Here is a 17,715-nt window from a genome sequence, read left to right as displayed (position 1 = left end):
TTTGATTGATAAGCTTGGAGTTCGTTTTTTCCCATGTGTTTTACCTCTGTTATCTGACAGCGATTTTCTAGGTAGGATTTCAGCCACTCGTGTGGCAGGCCTCTTACACCATACCACTCTAACTTTCTTAGGAGAATTTCATGGTCTATTAGATCAAATGCTTTTGTTAAATCCAGGAAAATCCCCGAAACATTTGTGTGATCATCCACTGAATTTAAAATACGATTTATGAGGCTAAAAGTGGCTGTTTCAGTACTGCACTGAGGCCTGAAGCCATGCTGACATCCTGAAATCATATTTTTTTGTTAAAGAAATCAGTTAGTTGTAGCAGAACTAGTTTTTCAATGATTTTTGAAAAACCTGATAGGAGTGACACAGGCCTATAGTTGACCATCTGCTGCTGATCGCCCTTTTTGTAAAGAGGTACAACTTTTGCAATTTTTAACTGTTGTGGGAAAATACCACTTGATAGCGAAGAATTGCACACATCTAGCAGTGATGGGAGTATCTGTTCAGCTGATACTTTTATAATATAGTCTGGCACATCGTCGACTCCAGCTGAATATTTATTTTTTAATGACCTTATGCTGTTTAACAGTTCTTCCCTACTTATTGGTCGGAGGAACATGGATGTATTTGTTACACTATTTCCAGAAATTTCCTGTAATATTTTGTTTGATGTTTTCCCCATTTGTTCCTTCACTAACTCACAAGCAATATTGGTGTAGTAAGTATTGAAGTGGTTAGCAATTAATTTTGGATCAGTGCTCTTGCTGCCCGCCTGTGACAATACAATATTTTTGCGTATTTCCACCTTTCCAGTAAGTTTCTGTACCGTATTCCACATTGTCTTAGCTTTGTTTGATGATTCCATAATAAGTTTGTCATTTTCCCTTAATTTTGCTTCCCTTATTACACGACTCAGAGTTAACTTGTATTTTTTGAAGTAGTGAGCAAATTCAGGGATGCAAATCTGTTTTTGATAGTGCAAAAAGTTCTCTTTTTCTTCTACATGATACTTTGATCCCTGATGTAATCCAAGTTTTGGGTTTGCCGGGGCCTTTACAAATTATTTTCTTTTTTGGAAATGCAATTTCGAAACAATGTCTGTAAATTTCCATGCAATTATCCAGCTTTTCATCTGTGTTGTAACTGTTGTAGATTTTATTTCACGAGTGGGTACTTAGCATATGTTTGAAGTGCTCAATATTTTGCATGCTGAATTTTCTCTTGTAGATAACACTTCCATTCCTAGACAAATCAACACTTCCGCATACGGCAAGTAGCTGTGCATTGTGGTCACTGTAGCCGGTATTAAAGTTTTCTGAGGTGTGCATGTCAGTGTTTACAAAGATCTGGTCAATAAGTGTAGCACTAGTCTTTGTTACGTGTGCAGGGGAGTTTATTTTAGTGCACAGGTTATATTCTTGAATAATATTAAGGAATTTTTCTCTTTGGTGGCTGTGTGTTGAGAGGTCAATATTAAATACAATATCAATCACTCAGAGTTTTCTTGGCAATTATCACATATTGTTGCTAGGCAATGAAAACCTCGTAACTCCATCTGACAACGAAATCCACCTAACTCCATTACCAAATGTAGACGGTTATGCCACATAGCCTGTTGAAACCTTCCTTCTTCGAGTTGTACGGCAATAATGAAAAACTCACATCTCCAACGATATGTAGTCTGTGCTGTAAACCTCACATCTCCGGTAATCGCCATTGTTAGTGTGCAGGGTGAACACATGCTCCGAGATTAAAATGTGTTTTGATGTGTTAGTAACCTTTTTGACTGACTGACCCAACACTGCTTTATTGCTACAAGTACATGTTAGTATTTTTAGGTATTTATGTATCGTATTTGAATATACAGAATTAATAATGACCTCGTTAAATACAATATTGATTTACGAGTTTTTCATTGCACGTAAAGCAGACTGCACTTAGTACATACGAGGTTTTAATTTTAGAACTTAACAGAATCCTATGCATTCTACAATAACTACTTTGTTTTCAGCTGTGGATAAAAAGAGTAAATTCACTCTTCACCTTGTGACTCAAGCCAACAACGGTTCATATCGTATAAAATCACCGGAAAAAGATTCTAGTCAGGTTCCTCCTTGTCCTGCACCAAAAGAAAGAGTAGACCTAGAAAATGAAGGTAAACTGTAGTTTATATTGTTGTAACTTCAAGTAAGATCCTTGTTTGAAAGTTGAGGAGATAAAATTATTTAAATATTATTGATGACATTATTGTTTACACTACAGATAATGCGGAAAAAGAAGCCAATACAGAGGCGAATTCCACTTCTGAGTTTGAAAGTCTTTTCGAACACAGCAGTGAGGATGATATCTCCAGTGGCAGTAGTGATGTGTATGACCCAAATAAAAACAAAAATGACCATAGCAGTAACAACAGCACGGAAGATGGCGATGACGAAGTTGATGTGGGAGTAAAAAGTACTAAGCAGCGCCGTAAAAGGAAAAGCAATCAATCACTTCAAAGTTTGCAGAAAGAAAAACATATGAGGGGACAGGATTATTTAAGAATGCAAAAGGATGAGTTTGGCAAAAAGAGACCAACAATGAGCAGAAGTAGGAGGGAAATGAAACCACGATGTACTTGTAAACATTCTTCCTTAAATAGGAACAGGAATTGCAAGCATATTACAGAAGAGCAGAGACAGCTAATATTTAATCATTTCTGGCAGGATATGTCTTGGGGTGAAAGAAAAATTGTTGTTAGACGCCATGTCTACTACATTCCAGTTAAAAGACACAGAAATAATTCAGAATCTAATAAATCTCACCGTTCTAACACACTATATTACAATTTTGTAATAGAAGGACAGAGAAACACTGTCTGCAAGACTATGTTTCTGATACTTTGTGCTTAGGCGAATAGAGTGTCAGAACATGGGCATCTACTGCACCAGGAAGAACGCTTCCAGAAGGGCCTCAAGTGCAGGAGAGACCAACGAAAGTTTCCGGTGGACGACAATCAGCATCAGATTTTTTTGCAGAGTTGCCGAATCTGAAATCGCATTACTGCCATCGTTCTTCCACAAAACTCTACTTGGAACCTAACTGGCAGAGTTACTCAGAACTACATATGGCATATATAGAATTTTGCAAGAAAAGAGAACAATTCCCAGCTGCTTACAAACAGTTCTGTGAGGTATTTGATGAAAATAATCTTAACCTATTTTCGCCTAAAAAGGACCAGTGCAATCTTTGTTGTTCTCACCAGACAGGCAGTCTGCAGTCTCCCAGACAATGAATACTCTTTGCATATGGCCCGAAAAACTGAGGCAAGGGAAGCAAAAAACAGTGTTAAATTAGGAACAGCTAGAGTGTTTACTATGGACCTTCAAGCACTTCTGCTTTCTCCCAGACTAAAAGCATCTGCACTGTACTATAAAATCAAACTAAAGGCCCACAATTTTACCATCTACGATTTAAAAAGTAAAGATGGTTATTGTTACCTTTGGCACGAGAGTGAAGGTGGACTAACAGCTTCGGAATTTGCCAGTATACTCGTGCATTTTATAGAAACATACGTGCAAAATGATTCAGAAGCTACTTTCTATAGCGACGGATGCACGCAACAGAATCGAAACTCAGTCATGAGTAATGCACTGGCTCATCTCACCAATCAGAAAGGCATTACAATAGTGCAAAATTTCTGAAGAAATGTCACACTCAAATGGTGTGTGATTCTATGCACTCCACCACAGAAAGGAAGTTAAAAAACAGACACATTTATACTCCTGATGGCTATGTAGAAGTTTGTACTACCGCAAGACAAAGTCCAAGACCTTATGTTGTCAGTTATTTGGACCACATGTTTTTCAAGTCCTATGATAAAGTCTCGTTGTATTCATCTATTCTGACAGGATCCAAAATTTGGGATCCAACAGTGACTGATATCTGGTGTCTCAAGTATGATCCCTCCGGAAAAATGGAATATAAACTGAAATTCAGCGATGCATGGGAACCACTTCCAAGAAGAATGTCAAACATACCCAGCTCATTTACAGTGCCCACTCTCTACAGTTCACCACTAAAGATCAGAGCAGAAAAGTTTATGCATTTGCAACAACTAAAGCAGGTCCTTCCTAAAGATGTGCATTCATTTTATGACAAACTGCCTCACATTTGTAATGAGAGAACATGTCCGTGCCTAAAAAAATGCAGCCAAAAATAAACTTGTTTACAGCCACCTATGACTGTGATTGTGATAGTAGCAGTAATAGTAACAATAATAAATATTAATAAACTGCACAAATGTTTACAGTAATAAAAGTTTAATTAAAGCTAACAACATTGTTTCTATGTTTTTTAAACACTGTAATTTACTAACATCCAGATTCCAATATTTTGATCAATGTGAAATTATTCATTTCACTTCATATCTGTAACAATGTATCCTTACAGATGTTTCATAATACACAAATAATGCACAGTTTAAGTATGTATTTTTTTAAAACAAATTAAACATTCACTCATTTCAATTCTTAACCATGCACTTGTTACATGCCTCTTATCTCTTCACTACCAAAAAAATAACTGTGAAAACCTCGTAACTCCAAAAACCAGCAGACAATTTGAAGTGCATAATAAAGTCTTATATACCAATGGCCGGATCCATATTGTGTAGCAGAAACCACTACATTTGACTAATCACGTCTCCATGTGATTTCTATAATTAGTTTTTTGTTTCTCCTGTAAAATTTGACCAATTTGAGTTACAAGGTTTTCATTGCCTAGCGACAATATAATGATCTAGAAATGGTACAGTTCGATGTTCACACACCACTTCTGTATGGGAGCCTTCTTGAAAAAGCTTACACGGATATACCTGAGGGAGTGGTGGTTAAAACCGAGAAACCTGTAGTTTGCAAACTTCAGAAATCACTGTATGGACCTAAGCAAGCTCCTCGGTGTTATAACAAGAAATTTACAGACTTTCTTTCACATTATAGTTTTCAAGCAACTGGCACTGATCCATGTTTATTCAGTGGTGTAATCAGTGGTGATGTTATCTTGTTAGCATTATTTTTAGATGATAGTTTTACTACATCAAAGTCAATAGAAGCAATTCATAAAGCTGCCACATCACTAAAAGAAGTCTTTCAAATCACTGTCGGTTAAGGTCATTGCTTTGTTGGAGGCGAAACTGAGTGAGATTGTGTGGGAAATAAAATGTTAATATGTAAGCACCAGTATACGAGGAGGATAACTGAGAAATTTGGAATGTCTGAAGCAAAAGGTTCAAGTGTTCCTGCTTATCCCCATGTGAGTCTGTTACCTAATGATGACGAGTTCAGTGGTGAAAAAGTACCATATCATGAAGCGGTTGGATCTCTTATGTTTTTGTCAGTTATCTCTCGACCAGATATTTCATTTGCAGTGAACAGTGTGAGCAGATTTTTGAACAGCCATACGTGAAAATGTGCAGTGTAAAGAGATAGAAGTTGTTTATGTGTATACCAAGAAACAAGTTGCTGATTTGTTGACCAAAACATTAACCAAAGAAAAATTTGAATATTTGCACTCAAAGTTTAATGTTGTTAATTGGTAAATGCAATCATATTGGCAAGCAGTGAAAGGAATTTACAGGTACTTAATTGAGAAACCAGATTACAATATAGAGTACTCAAAAAGCAGGAGCAAAATGAAACTGGTTGGTCTTTCTGATGCTGACTACACAGATGATCTTACATTGCAAAAGTCAACAACAGCATTTGTTTTTCTTTTGGCTGGTGGTCCTGGACCTGGACTTCTCAGAGCCAAAACGTTGTTGCTGTACAAGTGAATCCGAATATGTAGCTGCTCCTACTACTGCTAAAAATGTAATTTGGCTGAGAAAATTACGAGGTGGTCTGGGAATCAAGTGTATAGGACCAACCACATTACAAATCGACAACCAGAGTGCAATCAAGTTGTCAAAAAATTCTGAACATCAAAAATACACCAAACATATAGATGTATGCTATCATTTTTTATGTGAAAAAGTGCAGTGTAAAGAGATAGAAGTTGTTTGTGTGTGTACCAAAGAACAACTTGCTGATTTGTTGACAAAAGCATTAACCAAAGAAAAATCTGAATATTTGCGCTCAAAGCTCAATGTTGTTAATTGCTAAATGCAATCACTTAAATAGTGGGAGTGTTGGAAAGGTTTTGCATAATTGCATTTGTGTGTGTTTGTGGTTCTTGTTCTGTTTATACTCACATTCTGACCACTAGTGCATAGAGTTTATTTATATGGGCACAGCTGTTTATCTTTGTCTTCTTTGCAGTAGTACTATTATTTGTATTGCTTTAGTTGCATGTGAAAAGTCAGCTGTTGTAAAGAAAGCCAGTTATTTTAATTAATAAAATAAGTTCATACACAGCTTTATTAATCTTTCTTAGCAAGCCTCCACTATCCACATTACATGCCAGGATGTATACTGGCATCTTACAAATCACAACATCATTGAGATGGTCGCAAACAGCCAGGTGTGTACCACATCACAGCCAACGCCACGTCAGTAATTCCAATCTGCCCACCATCACAATGGCCCTGGGGCTACCTCCACAATGAGTTTGTGGGTTCCATATCCGCGACATATGTGGAAGGTAGTTATGGATGCCTATTCAACTTCTACTAAATGGTACAATGTGCTCCACCTCAGCAGAAGTCACCACCTGGAAATTAGCTTAAGTATTTGCAATCGAAGGCCTCTTTAAAGTCATCATTTCAGAAGATGGACTCTACTTCCAGTACCAAACCTTTTCAAATATCTCTACCCTCAGTGGCATATAGCACCTTCCATGCATTCCATTTCATCACTCTTCCAATGGTACAGGAGACCATCTGACATGGACATTCAAGATATACCCAGCCCAGACCATTCAGGAGAAGAACTGAGTGGACAGCATTGACAAACATTTTAAGTATGTACCATACCACACCCATCAACAGAAAAGGGATGGGTAAATTGCTTCATGGTAGACAATCAAAGATAGCACTTTGCCTCCCACAGCCGGACAAACACTAACCATCACCACAAGCCCGGTGTACTTCAGAGGAAAGTTCCAGTCCTCATTTGGGGTATGGGTGTCAACTAACTTAACTTCAGAGAACTAGAAGACTTGTTCATAGATATGGGCACCTTGTTGCCTTCTGGGCAATGTCATCAAACTCCAGAGTACAGCATTGGTTGCACCCTTTCCTTCTCATCTCTTACAGTTAGTCTCTCCAGACCTTTTCCTTCACCCTTCTTCCTTCACCTTCAACCCTTCTACCCAAAGAAGGAGCCACTGGCTCCGAAAGCTTGCCAATCACAACAGTCTTTTATGTGTGTGTTCCACCACCGTTTGGTGAGTAGATTTTTTATCTATCCAATTAAATAATTGTGATTAACTGTTTAACTAATAATTCATTGAATGTAAATTCCAGGTTCAAGTATCAATAATTAATGAAAAGACAGATTGTTACTCACCATAAAGGCAACATGTTGAGTTACAGACAAGCACAATGAAAAGACACACATTAGTATCTGCATGGCACCCTTCTGTGCCAACCTGTTTACAGACCATCTAGAGGAGACTTTCCTAGCCTCCAAAACGCCAAACCCCTTGTTTGGTTCAGGTTCAATTATGATACCTTCATGATCTGGATTCAGGGGCAAGACACCCTATCCTCATTCTTTCACAATCTCAACACCTCTCTCACTTGCTTCACTTGGTGCACTTCAACACAGCATGCTGCCATCCTGGACATTGACCTACTCCTCTCTTATGGCTCTATCCACACCTCTGTTCACGTTAAACCCACCAAACACCAGCAGTACCAGCATTTCAACAGCTGTCATCCCTTCCACACCAAAAAATCCCTCATACACAGCCCAGCCATCTGGGGATGGCATACATGCAGTGACAGGAACTCCCTTGCCCAGTATGCTGACGGTCTCACTCAGCCCTTCAGACAGGCAACATCCCCCAGACCTAGGCCACAAACAGATCTCCCATGTCATTTCCCCATAAACATATATTCTTCCTACCAACCCAAGAACCACAGCCTACAAAAGAATGTCCCTTCATCACATCCTTTGTCATGGCCTTGATTACCAAGCATCATGCACAGAAATGAGGGATATCCTTCCCAAAATCCTTGCCATCCCTCCTAAAGTGATGTTCCATCATTCACCCAACCTCTACAACAACCTAGTCCATCCCTATGCCACTCCAAATTCCAACACTTTGCCACAGGGACCGCATCCCTGTGGAAGACCAAGGTGCAAGACCTGCCCAATACACCCACCCAGCATTTCCTGTTCCCATCATGTCACAGGCTTATCCTACTCCTACAGAAGCCAGGTCACCTATGAAAGCAGCCATCTCATATACTAGCTTGCTGCAATCATTCACAGTTTTTTGTATTGGTTTGCTCCACCAGACAGCATTCTTCTCTCACTTCACTCATACCCTGCTATCCCTTCTCCTTCCCTGCCTCCTCCAGACTGCTGCCTCTGTTCTATGTGACAGCAGCATTCCAGTCCAATCTGCTGGAGATGGTGGTCATGTGTGTGTGTGTGAAGTGTGCTTGCTTGTCTGAATGAATTTGTGTGTGTGTGTGTGTGTGTGTGTGTGTGTGTGTGTGTGTGTGTGTGTCTGTGTGTTTTTCCTTTTCTGGAGAAGGCTTTGGCCGGAAGCTAATGTGTAAGTGTCTTTTCGTCTTTTCGTTGTGCCTGTCTGCAACTCAGTGTGTCATCTTTATGGTGAGTAGCACTCTATCTTTTCCTTAGTCATCAATTAATAATTCACGTTATTGATACACTAACTTTGTGGCAACTGAAAGGATTAAAATTCAGCAAGTCATATTAGTATGCCATTGAAGAATTGAAGAACTATCTTATGGGTTTCGGTAGTTGTCAACCCACTTTCAAGTATTCAAGGCATTACTCCTTTGGGCACATCTGAACATGCATGAAATTACCATTGTCGTTAAAATGTTACCACAAGGCCTCCTAACAAATATGCCTCCATGTCTGCCCAATCTATTTTTTTATTTTTTTTATCTGCCAATTTTAGAAAACATACTAACTTCTGATGTCCCTATAGAAAGAAACAAGCAGTCATGTTGGCTTCAAGATGCAGTGAAGAGGATGACTGGTAGGTCACTCCTTCTGGTAATCAAAGGTCATATCTCGCTTGATTCCCTCTTATTTTAGCTCATTTGGCTCATATTAGCTCCGTTAGCACATTTCATTTCAGCTCATGTCAGTTCAGTTCCAGCCTGTAGATGTGATTTCATGTAAGCACATTATTGGTCTTCCAAAATGAGTATCTAACAGTGATTATACACATTAAATCAGAATGGTTTCTGATTCACCAACCCCCACCAATGGAATCTTCATGATGTAATATCACAGCCAGTTAACAATTCCCTTTCCCTTGTGCTTCTTCCAGTGAGAGCTTTAGGCAAAGATCTGAAGAGATCACTTATCCCTGTGGCTAGTGAATAAGTTTTCTAATATTTGATTCAGTTCGTCATCTTATGTACTTATTCTTCCATCCTTAATCTGTACTCAGTATTGATGTCTAATGGAATGTGTATAATGGTTAAGTATTCTTCTCAGTTACTAAATAACCCATGGTGTAGAAGTGTGAGGTAGTAGCTGACTTGTGTTCTTTCCACTAAGCAGAAATAAAACAACTGCAGTCAAAGCAACAAATAGTTAGGTGTGATTATTTGATTATAGAGGTGTGTTTTGCTCCCTTTTTTTCTATTGTCCCCATTTGCAAGTTGAGGAAGCAGTTAAGTCATTAGACACTAACAGCAAGACCACCTGCTAATTTGGATGTAAAGCATATAGTTGCCACTTAATCAACTTCTGCACTCACTGACAGAATTAATCTGATAATTCACTTTCTCTGTTATTAAAAATCAAGCCAGGGATGATCAAGTAAGTTCTCTTCCTCTTATGGCAGAGGAAGTTATAAAGCAGAAACTGTACCCCCACCACCACACACAAGATGACAATATAACCGATTGCAAAGCAGGCAGAAGCCTATACTGAGCCATTTTCTTCTCACCACCACTGCCACAGCACACAGTACAACATCACTCTGCTCCATCCAGATTCCACTAAATTTGTTGTCTTTCTCTGCTGTACTGCCACAGGGCTTTGACTCTGCCAGCACTGCTCGACTGCAGACAATAACAATGTGGAAACATTTCCTCTGTAAAACTGTGCCATTGTGGCCTAGATCAAGTGTCACTGACTGCAACCTGTGAAGGAACCTGAAACTCTGGTACTTCAAGTATTCTACTTTGCTTATTTTCTTGTTGACTACAATTTTTTCTGGACACAAGGATCAAGAGATTTAAGTTGTATTAACGTTTAAAATTTGTGTATTTACTGCTGTAGATTACAGCATACTTCATCAGTGAGACAATATTAAAAGTGATGGTGTTGTTGGTTCTGGTGTGTGTGTGTGTGTGTGTGTGTGTGTGTGTGTTGTGCGCAGTTTATGAACACTCAACAATGAGGTTATCAGTGAACTTACTAAAATAAGAAGAAATGAATGGGGCTAAAATGTGTTCCATATTAAAAAGTGTGAAAGACAATCTTATTTCATACTGCACTCATGTTCACCCACACAGTCAAAATATTGTAATAATAAAGCATTTCAATTTGCTATCACTGATAATGCTAATTATGATGTCATCTGTTGTGTGTAAACATTACAATAATGTACTCTACCTTAAATTTACAATTTGTACCACACAGTGCAACACGGTATTACAAATGCCAATCTGTAATAAGCCCAACACTTCGGTGGTTGTATAATATAAGCACTTTCCAACTGAACTCTTCATATGCATCATGTTCAAGTCATTGAATAATTCATCAAATAACCTGATTTTGGACTCTTCCACTTCTTTTTAACTCCTTCAAAAAAGGCTTTTTACTGAAAAACATAATGATACAGAAAATAAACTAAAAATTCTGACTTACCTCTGCCTCTGTTACTGTTTGTAAGTGCTTCAGCTGCATTATTCCTCAAATAAGCTTGACAGTTTCCAGTAAAATCTCTACATCTGTAAGACAAATGCTTGAAGTCGCCTCTTGATCACTCAAAACAGAATATTTAAAAAATATATATATTCTGAGGAAATGTTACCCATTAAAATTAAGTGACCAATCAGTTCATTTTACATTCAGCACTTCATTTCCTTTGTCTTGTCTTACTGCAACCATAAGCTAATTTTGATTCCATTTTACAAAAGAATTTCAATCTACTACTGAAAAATTTACTCTACAAATTCTGAAATTGTATAAGGTGAGAGGAGATTACACAGCTTTGCCAGAACATGAAATACACACAAAGTATAACTTCTTCCACAACTACTTAAGTCCTTTCATTTCTTCGACTTTAACAAAGGATGTACAGAGAGTTTATACACACTACTCATGCTGCCTTACGGGAAAATCAGAGACCATATTGTAAATTTTTTTAACTAGGTATACACTATCTTATCAAAAGTATCTGGACACATACTAGTGGACATTAATAGAGAGTGTGTCCAACCTTTACTTTTATGACAGATTCAGCTCTGCTATGGACACTTTCAATGAGGTGGCTGAATGTTTATAGAGTGAATGGGAACCAATTCTTCCTCAAGAGCTGAAACAAGAGAAGATCTGGAGTCTGAAGCAATATCAGCATCCTGACTCATTCCGAACATGTTCCACTGGAATCAATTTGAGGCTCTTGGCAGACCAGTCCATTTCAGGAGTGTTATTGTCTACAAATCATTGCTTCACAGATGCTGCTTTATGACAGGGTACATTGTCATTCTGATACAAATAGTAAATGTCTCCGAACTGTTCTACTACTGCAGGCAGTACAAAATAGCGTAAAATGTGTTTATATCCTTTTGCATTTAGTGTTTACTTAAGTACTACAAAGGGAACTCAGCCTAGCTGTGAAAGACACCCCCATACTGTAACCACCATCTCCTCCGTATTTCACTGTTGTCACTACACATTGTGACAAGCAACATTCTCCAGTCATTCGTCAGACCCAAGCCCTTCCATCAGATAGTCAGAGGGTATAGAGTGATTCATCACTCAGAATCCCTCGTTTCCAGTCATCCACTGTCCAGTGGCCCCACACACCACATGAAGCATCACTTAGCGTTGACTAAAGACATTTTCTTGGACTTACCATCAGTAACACACTAAATTGGAAACCACATATTGAGGCATTGTCACAAAAGCTTAGTAAAACCTGCTATCTATTACGATCTTTAAAAGACACAGCCAGTGTAGATACCTTGAAGCTGGTGTACCATGCCCTGTTTGAGTCAGTCTTGAGCTATGGCCTAATCTTCTGGGGAAAGAGCTCTGATTCTCTCACAATTTTCAAGTTACAAAAACAAGTAGTAAGAATAATGAAATGTAAAAAAAGAACTGAACACTGTAAACCACTATTTCAACAGCTAAAACTCCTGCCACTGCCATGCCTCTATATATTGGAACTAGCTTGTTTTACAGTACAGCACTTGGGCGCCCTCAACAGCAATACAGACCGCCACACACGACACCAGAAACAAAACACAGTTACAAATTATAGCCCACAACACAAAATTATATGTGAATGGGGTTAAATGTATGGGCATTAAAATATACAACCACCTCCCAACAGACATAAAAACAAGCAAAAACCCAAAAATAATGAGAATTAAAGGAATTGCTACTAAATCACCGTTTCTATTCCATACATGAATTTCTTGAAACAAAATTTTAATTACTTGCAATAAGCTGTTTATTCAGTTATAGATGTTTCTACTTAGTAAGATACTTTAATTATTGTCTCTTATCTATATTCTGTCTGTATCTCATATATGTCCTCTACTATGTGAACTATGTACCACAATATTTTAATTACTTGTAATAAGCTGTATATTCACTTGTACATATTTCTCCTTAGTAAGATAATTTAATTATTGTTTGTTACTCATATTCTGTCTGTATCTCTTATATGTATTCTGCTATGTGCAGTATGCCCCACTATAATCTCTCATCACACACCGCCTTTTTTTATATTTTGTCTATATATCCTATATGTATTCTGCTAAGTGAGTTATGTGCCACTACTGTCATCTCTCATCATATACCATCTTGACATAATTTTTCAAATTGACTTGTCCTATATCATGATGTGCTTTGCTCTACAAATTGTATGATCTGTAGGACCAATAATAAATCAAATCAAATCAAATCAAAATCAAATGTGTGGCTTACAAGGAGCTGCTCGACAATTGTACCCCATTCTAGGTAACTGCCTACGCACAATCACTGTGTTACCTGAACTGTTGGTAGCACTTTGGAACCCACAAGTGATTCCTTCTGCTTATTTCATATTATCTTTCACAATTGCCGTCCAGCTGCTCAATGGTCCCTGTCTGTCAGCACATGAGGTCTGAATGGTCTGTGGTTGTTCTTTTGTGTTTCTATTTCGTAATCACACTACAAACAGTTAACTTTGGCAGCTTTAGATGGGTTGAAATATCACTAGTGGATTTGTTACTCAGGAGTCATCAAATGACTAGTCCGCATTCGAAGTCACTGAACTCCCCTGGTAGACCCATCCAGCTGTCACTGATTACTGGCAACACAATTATCCCCCTCCCCCCCCCCCCTCCACCTCCTCCTCTTATGCTAGCCGATCCATCTCTCATGCCATCTAGTGATCAACTCCACATTACAATGGTGTGTCCACATACTTTTGTTCAGACAGTTTATCTTTCAGCCTCATATCACTTTATACAGCCACCACAGTTTTGTAAGACATGATTTTCCTAAATCTCCTCAAACGCTGGGCAACACACTTCTTCAATTAGTGATGGTTTGAATCATTCTCTTTCCTCATAAAAAAAATTGCTAACAATAGCATTTGAGTGCCCTGAGACTCAAATATATGATGAAAAATTTAGCAGTGAGTTTATACATCATGTGGTGTTAGCTCATTTTTCATGAGGAAACAGAATTACTCAAACTATCTCCAATAAGGGAAGTATACTGCATTATGTTTGCAAGATTTAGGTAAATTGTGTCTTACTTAAAATATGATAGCTTTATGAAGATTACGATAATATATGGCAGTCACAACTCAGACAGATTACTGCAGTAGGGTCAGTTCATATCAAATCAAAGATTGGAACCTCACAGTGTCAGATATTTTTTGCTGAATCATGGACCGAGCCAAAGTGGGGTGGCTGGCATGCCTCAATGACAGATGATAGGATAGCTACATAGCTGCAACCAGAACACAGGTGTATCTGCAGAGAAGCCAAACTAAGCCTGAAATGAAGAGGGATAGCAGCCTTTCCAGTGTTGCTGAAGCAACAGTCTGGATGAGTGATCAGGCTTTGTAACACTGCTAATGGATGAAAATCTTTACTTTTCCTGAAAACAGGCAGCTCAACTGTGTGACTTAATGATAATGGTATCGTTTTAGGTCAAATATTCCTCCATATGCTCCAGGTGAGAGTTACTAAGGATGAAGTGAACTTCCAAAACAACAAAACCTGTGTTCCAAATCTAAATGATTAGTCTGCAGTCCACACCTGCATGTTTGGAAAAAGTTCACAGAACCACTTTCACACAATTTCTTGACTGTTTCACTTTCAAATACCATGTGGGAAAAATGAACACCTATATCTTTTCTGTGCAATCTCTGATTTCTCTTACTTTATTACGATAATCATTTCTCCCTATGTAGATGAAAGCCGACAAAAAAATTTGGCATTTGAAGGAAAAAATTATTAGTCATTGTTGCACTGATACTCCTATTCTTGTCGGGAATTTACTATAGGTACCAAAACTAAAACGGACATCACTAACTCTAGGTGCCCTCTATAAAAAATGTACAAGATGAAATCAGTCTCCACTTACAATATCTTCCCAGTTATTTCTATTAAGTCTAGTACATACCTTCTCTAATTGTCTGATCACATTGTAAAACATTTCCATTCAAGGGCTTATGGCACTAAGAACAGTTTTTGTAATATGTTCCCAAGTCAATTACTGAAGTATAACACTCACAGAGGTGTTACATGCATTACTCACAGAAGTCTAAGGCCTGAGACTTTATTCCACATTTTGTGTAGGTAAAGGTCATGTGGCTAGGGCCTCCCGTCGGGTAGACCGTTCGCCGGGTGCAAGTCTTTCGATTTGACGCCACTTCGGCGACTTGCGCGTCGATAGGGATGAGATGATGATGATAAGGACAACACAACACCCAGTCCCTGAGCGCAGAAAATCTCCGACCCAGCTGGGAATTGAACCTGGGCCCTTAGGATTGACATTCTGTCGTGCTGACCACTCAGCTACCGGGGGCGGAGTTTTGTGTAGGTTACTGAATTGTAACCATCTATGTGTATCCGTTCAGTTTCTGTTGCTTTTGATTCCTCAGTTATCTGCAGTCATATGAGAAGTGTGCCTTCTTATTTAACAAGTTTACTATACTTTTATGAAAAAATACAAATATATTAGGACTGTTATCATTTGTGTCGTTCAAGTCGGCCTTTTTTGTTATAACCAATTGATGAAACTGAGTCTATAGTTATTCAGAAGCTCCATCAGTCAGAAACATTTCCCTAAACAGTACCTAGTAAAAAAAATGGGAAACACAAGAATTATAAAGATCTGATTCACTGGCTGGTTCTACAAATTAGTTCTGCAAGTAACCTTTTACCGTAAGCACTCATACATCATGCCTTGAGGGGCACAAACCTGTAAAGGGCGACACATCACTCTTACTCACGTGTGATCGCTCACTCTGTTGAGTGTCATCTCTGATGCTCTTCAGTTGCATATTCAACAAAATACTCTATCCAGTGCATTCCTTATCGCTCAAAGAGTGACTCAGTCTATGCAGTTGTCTGAGATGAGCATTCCCATCAATGGGTCTGATTTTAACATCATCTGCGTAGTTGTAGTTATAGTCCAAAATGTTTCCAGAATCCCTAATAATCATTAGGCCTACATGATGTTCTTTATCAAGATTTTTTCCCACAAAACCACAAATCACAGTGGCACTAGGCTTAAAAATACTAGTTACATGGTATTCTCTATGTTGGATGTTACATACTAGTTCAGATGTTTCCTTCCCAAGACTACTCCCCAAGCAGATGTACCTTCTTGGTACTTTTAAACTTCTAACTGTCTAACTTTGTCTCATCAGCATGATCCTAAACTCCTTAAGTTGTCTGGATATTTTAATCCACTATCTTCAGAGCAGTGAAGTTGTTGGATATGTCTACATTAAACACAGCAGACTTGCAGCATATCTAGAATCTCTGACTGATCCAGCAGGTTCAACCACAGTTCATTCGACCCTCCTAATGCAGCCAATTGTAGATCTCAACTCTTCCAATTCTGCTTGTGCTACTGCCATATCAGCTTCCAGGACTAAGATGAGCAGTTATTTCTTCATAATCGTGGAGATGTAGGTACAACTACCACAGAGATAAAGGTAGCCCACATATACACAGAAGCTCGTTGTTCATATCTACATCTACATCCACATTCTTACTCTGCCACTCACTGTGAATTGTGTGGCAGAGGGTATGACCCACTGTGCAAGTTACTGAGGCTTCTTCCCATTTCATTCACACATGGAGCACAGGAAGAATGACTGTTTAAATGCTTCTGTTCATGCTGTGATTAATCTAATCTCATCCTCATAATCCCTATGGTAGTGATATATAGAGGGTTGTACTATATTCCTAGGGTCATCATCTGAAGCCGGTTCTTGAAATTTTGTATGTAGGCTTTCAAGGGATAGTTTCTGTCTGTTTTCAAGAGTCTGTCAGTTCAGTTCTTTGTTCTTTCAACGTACCTGTGACACTCTCCCATGTGTCAAACAAACCTATAACTATTTGTGCTACCCTCCTACTTTCAATATTTCCATTAGTCCTATTTGGTATGGGTCGTACCTCAACAATATTATAGGATGGGTCACAACTCCTCTGTAAACTGACTGCATTTGCCTTATATACCACCAATAAACTCGAGGCTGCTATCTACTTTACCAACAACTTAGTCTACACGATGGTTCCATTCCATGTCCACATGTCATAATCAGTATCACTTCAGGCAGGGGGGTTACCTTCATAGTCTTGGATGTCATTGTATCTAGCGTAAGTTAAAATTCAGGACACATATCTTTTATTTTATTTTTTTTTTTACAAAAAAATTTCCTGCCCCGTGATACAGGCCTCCAAAGAGGACACTGCAAACATCATTTTGAAGATGTGAATTCCGGAAAAATCTTTAAAATGCTGTATCTCTGTAACAGTTCTAGATATTTTGTTACAGTTTTTGTTTTATTTGAAAGACAATTTCTTCATGATTAGAATGGTATTCTCCATTTGGACAAACCTATCAAAGTTCTTTTACTGTTGTCTTTTGAATTTTTAAAAATTTTTTTTTTTAATTTACAGAAAAATTTTTTTTTAAGAATGCCAATCCAGAAAAGTTAGATTTTTTCTGTTGATTAGTACCACGTATTACTGCATTCTGTGTACAGGAGAGCTTCCAGTTTTAATTGGACAGGTTTTATTTTAAAAAATCATTTTTTTTTTAACTTTCAAGGTTAACATATGTCTTCACTGAAGTTGTTTTTACTAATATCTTTGTTACAAAG

The 17,715-nt window shown here is 38.2% G+C and overlaps 1 protein-coding gene across 1 annotated transcript in view; it reads right to left on the bottom strand.

The window, feature by feature from the left end:
* Nucleotides 1–17,715, bottom strand: part of LOC124788221 (intraflagellar transport protein 172 homolog) — a 339,228-nt gene that overhangs the window by 306,929 nt on the left and 14,584 nt on the right. Inside the window, exon 2 of the mRNA XM_047255402.1 lies at nt 11,016–11,098. Coding sequence (XP_047111358.1) covers nt 11,016–11,054 — 39 coding nt within the window. The 5' untranslated portion in view covers nt 11,055–11,098. The remainder of the gene's footprint in view (nt 1–11,015; nt 11,099–17,715) is intronic.

Source organism: Schistocerca piceifrons, chromosome 3, assembly GCF_021461385.2.
Source record: "Schistocerca piceifrons isolate TAMUIC-IGC-003096 chromosome 3, iqSchPice1.1, whole genome shotgun sequence".
NCBI lineage: Eukaryota > Metazoa > Arthropoda > Insecta > Orthoptera > Acrididae > Schistocerca > Schistocerca piceifrons.
This window is presented reverse-complemented; position numbering and strand designations above follow the sequence as displayed.